General features: G+C 39.0%; 1 protein-coding gene across 1 annotated transcript; it reads left to right on the top strand.

Annotated features, from left to right (window-relative positions):
• The first annotated feature begins 5,940 nt into the window (after positions 1-5,940).
• Positions 5,941-9,011, top strand: LOC132050274 (putative clathrin assembly protein At2g25430). Its single transcript, XM_059441452.1, has 2 exons — positions 5,941-6,278; positions 6,812-9,011. Exon 2 carries the CDS (start codon positions 6,843-6,845, stop codon positions 8,742-8,744), a length of 1,902 nt encoding a protein of 633 aa, XP_059297435.1. The 5' UTR covers positions 5,941-6,278; positions 6,812-6,842; the 3' UTR covers positions 8,745-9,011.
• Positions 9,012-9,316: the final 305 nt, after the last annotated feature.

Below are 9,316 nucleotides of genomic sequence, written 5' to 3'. Positions count from 1 at the left end.
TAAGCAACTTATAAAACAAAGTTGGAAAATAGTCTTGTTCTTAACTTTCCACACTTAGCTCGAAATATCCCGACGTACAAAATACGGGATATAACACTCTACGCCTCGAATTCGGCTTAACTTTACTCAATGTTGGTATCTCCTAGGCTGAGATGTTACATCGGTCTACCACCAATTCTTATTTGAAATAGTCAGTTCGCTTCTCATCATGAAGTTGTATCCTTATATCTTTCTTGCTCTTAACTTATAATTCCACACTTATCTTTTCTTACCCCGTCCTTCTACCTGTCTATGATTCCTTTCGCCCCGTTGTCCTTATCTCAAAGCATTCATCCATTTCTTTCATTTACTCCTAATACCTCGCTTATTCTACTAGTCCTTGCTATCTTCACCGTCTTACCCTGTCTGGAAGGATCCCTAGTGAACATCCCTTTACTTCTAGTTTTTTTCTTTCTTAACCGGGCTTGTCCATTAGTTGTTTAATATCTCCTTTTAGCCAAAATATGAATCACACTGAGGGAAATAATTATCCCTAAGCAAGGATTCAAATACCTAGCTTTGAGCATCTTGCATCTATTTCTAATGCCTTTCTTATCCTACCCATCTTTGTCGACCTCACCATCACATTCTATTCAGCGAATTCCCAACAGAACGTCCTTTCTTTTCTAGCTTTCCTCTTCCTTAACCAAGCCTGTTAATGCCTTTTCCTTACTGGTAACATAAGTCACATCGAGGCAAATGCGTATCCCCCGCGCAAAGATCCAACTACCTAGCCCCCTATGTTGCTTACTGCCTTAATAACCACACCTGACTGCACCATCCTTAAATATACTAAGTGTATATATTTCCTTTGCCTAGTGAGGGACTATAACATGTTCCTCGGCAATAATACTCAATCCAACAACCAATTGCAATGCTAATGTCTACATAATCCGTACTAAATTCTGAATCCCCATTCCTTTCGCCTTCATTGAAGTCTGGAGATTGTAACTGAACGAGTGCTACTACCTATAGTCTTATCACTATTGGAAACGGGCCATAATACCTGTGTCACTTCGTTTGAGTCTCAACAACTTACAATTCTTCCTCTTTCCACCTTATTTTTAGCATTTAGATTTTCCTACCTTCCTTTTGATATCCTCCTACCCCCTTTCTCTTGCACTTATTTAAGGTGATAATTAACATTCTGATGCTCTACCTTATGCTCGCACACCTGGTGCACGCATAATCTAGTGGAGGCTTATATTCGTGTGGCCATAAACATGGGTTCAAAGTTCTTAAGACTCCACCATTCCCACTGCCCCCGTCGAATGTCTTACTAATCATCTACATCTTAGTCGCAGGGATTATCGTATCGTACAAGAAGATTTGGAATGAACTTCTTATGACTCAGCTCTATCGCACGATCTAGATCAAAAAAGAAAGGAAACAACCCTAAATGTCTTGTAGCCCCCTGCTTATAAGTGTGGCATGCTACACACCCATAAACAAGACTCTACTAGACACGGCTCATAGACATCCCTAGGACAGACCTGCTCTGATACCAAGTTTTTTACACCCCAAACCCGGGGGGCATGATCAGCACCCGGCTTGACTTACCGAGCACCACCTGGCCATATAACATATATAAGTATCTTGCCTATTTAGGAAACAGGTGAAGGTACAGTACACAGGCAATATAGCGAAGTCCACCTGCATGCTGAAAAGTCCCAACATATCATAATATATGTACAAGACGCCAAGGCTGTCACAGAAAGCTACATCTAACATTAGGCCGACGAGGCCACCACGAGCATATCAACATCATACTAGGGCCGACAAGGCCACACATGACATCTATACCCACGACACATGTCTATGAGCCTCTAATAACATACATACACCTCATGTTGGTTGGGAAAGGACCCCGCCATACCCATAATGTAAATATATACATAAATACATACATACTTAAGAACCACCTAGTATACCAACCTCTACAGTGACTCCGGGAAGAGCGGAGCATGACCATCATCGCTGAACTGGAACTCCTATCACGAAGGTCCTCTCGAATGCCGGACCGCGGGTACGAACGCATCATCGGCTTAGGGACGTCGACAAAATAATGTACTGAGTATTTAAGTCAAGAATACAGATATATAAAAGCAATAAAGCAAAGAAAAGTAGAGAAGGATGTAACCTGAAACTCTAAGGACATGTGACATGCATGCATTAGTTTGCAAACATATATATATATATATATATATATAGACACACACACACACAAACATACATACATGCATACATACATACATAAGTCATGTCATCATCAAGCCGCTCTTTGGGGCTGATCATCATTATAGTATCGTACCCGGCCTTAATAGGACTCGGTGTTATCGTACCCAACTGCAGTAGTGTGCACAATAGGTGCCGTACCCGGCCGACTATAGTGCGAATCGGTGTAGTAAAATAGATACATCTATATAATGCATGATAGACTCGTGGAATAATATTCTGAAACTTTCGAGTGACGTAAGGTCGGAACCTCTGAATACGTTATGTGACTGAAGAATCAACATATAGATCAATGGAAATCTGGAGATCTATTGCAACAGGAATCATATAACATATTAAGGAATGAAGAACATGAACCTTACGTCTCGGAGAATAGAGTTTCTTTTAATTGGGGGACGTATTACGTTAGTTCAGTTAGGTTCGTGCCAAACGAAAGGAAAGAAAAAACTTTACATACCTTGTTAGCTTCCTTGACAGTCCAACCTCCCAATTTGTTTAGCGGTTCAACCTATAATAGCGATAACGTCTCTCTTTAGCCTAAGGATATACTTGGTATATCATGTATATCAAATGACGAACTTATCGTATAACGAATCGGATAGCATCTCCCCTGTTTCTTTCACATCCCCCAAGTTTAAAATAAATAGAACAACAACAAATATCCCAAATCCATCAAATTCATCCATCAACACAACTTGTAACAATCATCAAATAGCCCGCACGATAATAACAACATCAAATACGATTTACGATATAATTTTCGTACCTTCTCATTTAGCAACTTAGCTATGATCCAGATTGACTCAAATTTATCTAAATGAGGAGAATTCTTATCTTATTTTCCAAGTACTCCTCTTCTTCCACCTTACTTCACTTCGAAGAAATCTCCGATTTTATATAATCGGGGATAATCGGCATTAGCGTCTAGGATTAATGGAGGAATTTGCTCTAACTGACCTGGAGCTTTACCCAGTAGGAAAGAGAGCAGCTTCTTTGTACTTCAACATGAATTTAAAACATCTAGCCCTCATATATTGCATATGGTATCATAAAGTAGATAAGCTTCATCCATATTTTCCTAGTGCCCCTCTTACGTGGCTGATTTTTCATCCAAGAAAATATAGGTTGAGTTGATTACTTCAACCCCTATGATGCCATGTGTTCCCCCCACATGACTAGACGAATCATGATACCACGTTAAAACCATAGTTAAAGCTCTTTATAATCCATTTTCATGCATGCATTACATGGACTTATCCCAATAATTTAATCAATTACACACGTAATTACTTTCTTGATCTCAATTCACTTAAATAGTAATCGTTTTTAACACAGTTCATATACTCATTATGATGGTCATGTGATATACAACAAGTTCATAGCCTCTTTTGGCACACATAAAAATATTATTCCGATCACTGTCATCCCACTTTCAAGTCTTAAATAATTTCGGGACTTCGTCCTTTTATATACTGAGCCCTTGATATGCATGCTTGAATATGACAAGATTCTCCGGGCTAGGGTATATTTGCTCATGTCAGAACGTTCAATTCCTAGTCCTAAAATACAGGGTATTAGAGCTTTGTCGTATTTCATTTAACATAAACATCGAACATCAACGAAATTTAGTCTCTTTGATCCGTTAACCTCTCACCTTCACGACATTTACTTATCACTTGTTAAACATAGCATAAACTCTCATAACCTCAAAGGTAATCTTGTTCTTCAAGCTTATGTTGACCAACTTACGCCGCAACATAACTTACGAAAATAAAAGATGTAACACTTTTTGTATCACTTATGCCCCTACTGACTTATTAACTTGAACCTATCCTTCTTCCTCTTCCACCTTAACAGGTATAGGAGGGACAACCTTCTTCTTCCTACAATTCTCATCAATGTAACCACACTTAGCACAGATCTGTACAATATTGGCTTCCAGTCATACTCTACCTTTTGCTCCACCAAATTCTCCTTTTCCGTTCTAAACATTATCACAACATGTAGCATAGAATCCATCCCAACTTCCACTAGCAACCTTGCAAAGTTCTGCCCAATTTTCCTTTCAGTATTATGATCTGCCATTAGAGGCTTCCCCACACGACTTACAATCTTACTAAGTCCTTCAGAACTCCAGTATTTAAATTCTAGTCCTGGGCCTTAATCCAAATTGGCACAGTGTACAGTTTCTCCCTTGTAAACTCCATATCACGGTTCCATGACTTAACTATGAAGGGCTTATTATCAAAGTGATAAATACCACCTTGAAGCACCTCATTCTTACTAGCTCTAGAGTCAAATCGTATAATTACAATTCCATTCTTAAGCATAATTATTTTATTAATCCCTAATTTCGAACATAACCGTTGGATGTATCCTTTAATTACTTCAAATGGAGGATCAGCTCCCAACAGGTAACAAACTACAATTGTTTTCCAGTATGCTATTTCCGAACTAATATCCTCAATTTCAATATCAATTACAGGGGACACCATGCATCTCAGGTTCAGCATATTCCATCTTGAAACCTACATTTGAGATCTTCGTGATGTCAAATTTTTTCCAGATTGAGCTACATGTTGCCAGCTTGTCGATCTCTTCTTCTATGTCCTCCGCCCAAGATTTCCTTCCATTGCTAGTTGAATTATTCTTCTCAGAGCTAGTAGATGCTTGAACAAGTTCCATGCACTAGTTCTAAGCCTCTAATTGTGAAATCTGAACTGAATTTGAGCTAAGAGCTACTCTCTCATTTAGCTCAGTTGTGACTCGATTTGTCTCCTTATTTTCTACTTATTCTTCTGAGCTCGCTGAGATTTCCCTTTTGCGGCCATAGCCTGTGCTTCCCGAGCCTTCAGAGATGGCAAGCGTACCCTTTTCCCCATGGCTGGCGCAAGTTAGTTAACATGCACCGAGAGGAAAAAGCTAGCCATCTTTAAACGTTTTACTTAGAAGAGAAAAGAAATTAGTTGTCACTAAAGAGAGAAAAAATATATAATTTCATAAACAAAAGGATAACTCTCTAGATATTCACTTTAACACATTTGTTTGTTTGTTGTTCACATAATTAACATGTATATAAAATAAATATTAAATTGAATAACAATTGTACTTTAGTAGTTTTTGAAATTTAATTTCCTGACACTACAATTCGAGTATGGTCTTGTGACCATTACATTGTTCTCTTTCTTGTTTCCGATTTTTTTCGAAAAAAATTTAGCTCGTAATGCAAACTACTTCTGGAAATAAAAGAGAAGAAAAAAAAAAAGGAAAAAGAAAAACAAAAATCTATTCTTAGAAGAAGCTTAGAAAGTCACAATCAGCGTAAACCGTCTGAGTACGCATGCCTAGAACGTACTCCCTCCGATTCATAATAAGAAGTATTTTTATCTGCTCATTTCATTTTATTTAAAATTATTGATGTTTCACATAATTAAGAAGAAATAATTTTTGTTCTTTCAATTTTAGTTATATTTAAATAATTTTTTTTTTACATAACTAAGAAATTATTAGAGAGTTATTTTGTTCTCAAGATATTTATTAATGATAAGTTAGTAAAAAATATACCTTACTCTATGAATAATTTTTTAATGGTGTGCCCAAACTAAAATTATCACTTATTACGTGAGCGGAGGGATTAATAAAATAACATGCTCCAGAGGCTGCCTGAACATGGTTATATTCTATGTCTGTTCAAAGCTCCAGCCAAATACCAACTCATAACAATACTGACCTAACAAACACGCACTCACACGCACACTGTGTGCGACTTGTCTGAATGCCCCTGTACCGTAGGATGCCATTTTTCAGATCCAAACCAAACCTTATTTTACATCTTGTTAATTCTTCACTCATCTTTCCATTTTCTCCTTTCCCTCAAATCTCGCACCAAATATAGACAAGAGAATACAGTAGACGAATTCTTGCTTCGGCTAATTAGTTCAGATCTCTCTTTGTTTAATTATTTCCTTACAGATCTGTACGATACGTTACACCCCCTACCTCAGGTATGTCTTAACTTAAATCTTCTTTTATTTCCTAATTTGTGTTACTACTTGATTATCCTTTCCTGGATATACTTCAAACTCATTCAACTAATCTCCTAATATACAAACTTCAATCTTCCATTCAAAAAGTGTTTTTCATAGCTTTGGATTGATGGCTAGTTGTTGTTAATTAAATTTCTTTCTTGGATATGCTATTATGCCGAGTTGATTTCTCAGAACCAATAATTATTGTCTCATAAAGTGACGTTCTTTCTTGATTTTAATTTCCTTCCACAAAAAAGTGACTTTCTGAGATAATAACAATTAGTTGAGTGACCATGTGAGAAATCAACTCCTATTATAGCCTTAACAGCTCAAATCTTGAAGTTTTGGCATTCTAATTCGTGATTTGCATACAAAAGGAAAGAAAAGATCCAGTTTTTCATAGTTTGGGATTGAGGGGTAGTTGTTATTAAATTTCTTTCTTGGATATACTATTATGGCCTTAACAGCTCAAATCTTGAAGTTGTGACATTCCATTTCGTGATTTGCAGAAAAAGAAAAAAAAATCTAGTTTTGGCTGCGATGGCGCCGACAACGATCCGAAAGGCGATAGGGGCGGTGAAGGATCAGACAAGCATAGGGATCGCGAAAGTGGCGAGTAACATGGCACCTGAGCTGGAAGTTGCTGTTGTTAAGGCTACTAGCCATGATGATGAACCTGCTGGAGAGAAGTACATAAGGGAGATTCTCCAGTTGACTTCATATTCACGGGGTTATGTGAGTGCTTGTATGTCTGCAATTTCCAAAAGATTGGGAAAAACCCGCGATTGGATTGTTGCCCTCAAGTGTTTGATGTTAATTCACCGACTTCTCAATGATGGAGATGCTGTATTTCAGCAAGAAATTATGTATGCTACCAGGAGGGGAACGAGGCTGCTCAATTTGTCGGATTTTAGAGATGAGGCTCACTCAAATTCGTGGGATCATTCGGCTTTTGTGAGGACTTATGCTTTGTATTTGGATCAGAGGTTAGAATTGATGGTTTTTGAGAGGAAGCAAAATGGTGGAGAGATTGAAAAGTATGGATCTAAGGATGAACAGTGGAGATCACCCCAGAGTTCTAACCGGGGGTATGGTTATGATGATGAGCCTGGTTATGGAATGAGGAAGTCGAGATCGTCAGGGGATGTGAGAGAGTCGATACAGGAGAAGAAAGATGTGACACCATTGAGAGAGATGAAGCCTGAAAGGATTTTTGGGAAAATGACTCATTTGCAGAGACTGCTAGATCGGTTTTTGTCTTGTCGGCCAACTGGTTTGGCTAAGAATGAAAGGATGGTCTTGGTTGCTTTGTACCTTGTGGTGAAAGAAAGTTATAAAATTTATACAGATATATGTGATGTTTTGGCTGTTCTGTTGGATAAATTTTTTGATATGGAGTATGAGGATTGTGTCAAGGCCTTTGATGCCTATGCTAGTGCAGCAAAGCAGATAGATGAGTTGGTGGGATTCTATAACTGGTGCAAGGATATTGGCGTGGCGAGGTCCTCAGAGTACCCAGAAGTGTCAAGGATTACAAGCAAGCTGTTAGATACATTGGAGGAGTTTGTGAGAGATAGAGCTAAGGCGACGAAGAGTCCTGAAAGGAAAGTAGAGAGCCAGCCAGCTCCACAGGAAGAGGAGCTAACACCAGATATGAATGAAATCAAAGCATTGCCACCACCTGAGGATTATACTCCTCCACCGCCTCCTGAACCAGAGCCGGCTCCTAAGCCGCCTGCTGTTCAGGAGACAGGAGATTTGGTGGATTTGAGGGAGGAGGGTGTTACTGCCGATGATCAGGGGAATAAATTTGCCTTGGCATTATTTGCGGGGCCAGGAACAAGCAATGCAAATGGGTCGTGGGAAGCATTCCCCTCCAATGGGGAATCTGAGGTTACGTCTGCTTGGCAGAATCCAGCAGCGGAGAGTGGTAAGGCTGATTGGGAACTGGCTTTGGTGGAGACAGCAAGTAATTTATCTAAGCAGAAGGCAGCATTGGGTGGTGGTCTTGATCCACTATTGTTGAATGGCATGTATGATCAGGGTGTTGTTAGGCAACATGTAGCCACTGCGCAATCGGGTGGTGGCAGTGCCAGCAGTGTGGCATTGCCTGGAATAGGGAAGAGCGCTACACCAGTTTTGGCACTCCCTGCACCTGATGGAACAGTCCAGACAGTTGGTGGAGACCCCTTCGCTGCATCTTTGAGTGTTCCACCACCTTCATATGTGCAAATGGCAGATTTGCAGAAGAAAGAGCAATTGCTAGTACAGGAACAGATGGTATGGCAGCAGTATAGCAGAGACGGCATGCAAGGTCAAACGAGTTTGGCCAAGATCACTACTGGAGGATACTATGGTCCGGGGCAACCCCCTGTGATGCCCTATGGAATGCCACCAGTAAACGGTGCACCTGCAGCAGGGTACTACTACAATCCTTACTGATTTTGCAACATATACCTTATCTTATTCTTTTTTCTGTTTTTGTTGGTTGTTCATTATTTAGTGTTTGACCTTTCCACTGTATTTTTTTGATGGATATATCTTCAATTTGTTCATGCTTAGCAAGTCTAGTGGATGAAAGGGGATATTCTGATGGTGGGTACTCTCTAACCCTTTTAGTATATGTCTCTCCTGTTTTGTAATATACGGATTTAATTTCTTACAGTACTTGCTTAAATAATGCTCATTTTGAGAGGGGTGTTGTTTGAATATTTGTTGTGATGTTACATGCTTCGTTTTTCAAAGGCATATTGTTTGAATTTCTCTTGCTATAAAATATTGTGTGTTGTGAAACAGATATGTAGAGAGACTTCATCTTAAGCTGCTCGAGACTAAGTGACCAGAGTCTAGGTCTGTTTTCCTTGACATTGTTGCTTTAAACTGAAAACCCTTTACTATAAAATGAGCTTGAATGGAAATTCAGAAGTTTTCCAGCAGTTTCGAGGCAAATAAACTATCTTCATAATATATTTTGTGAGTTAATGATTTGAGGCTTCTTAACTTTGTCATTGAGG

This window comes from Lycium ferocissimum, chromosome 3 (assembly GCF_029784015.1).
Source record: "Lycium ferocissimum isolate CSIRO_LF1 chromosome 3, AGI_CSIRO_Lferr_CH_V1, whole genome shotgun sequence".
Lineage (NCBI taxonomy): Eukaryota > Viridiplantae > Streptophyta > Magnoliopsida > Solanales > Solanaceae > Lycium > Lycium ferocissimum.
Note: the sequence above shows the minus strand (reverse complement) of the source record. Positions and strands in the feature narration are given on the sequence as shown.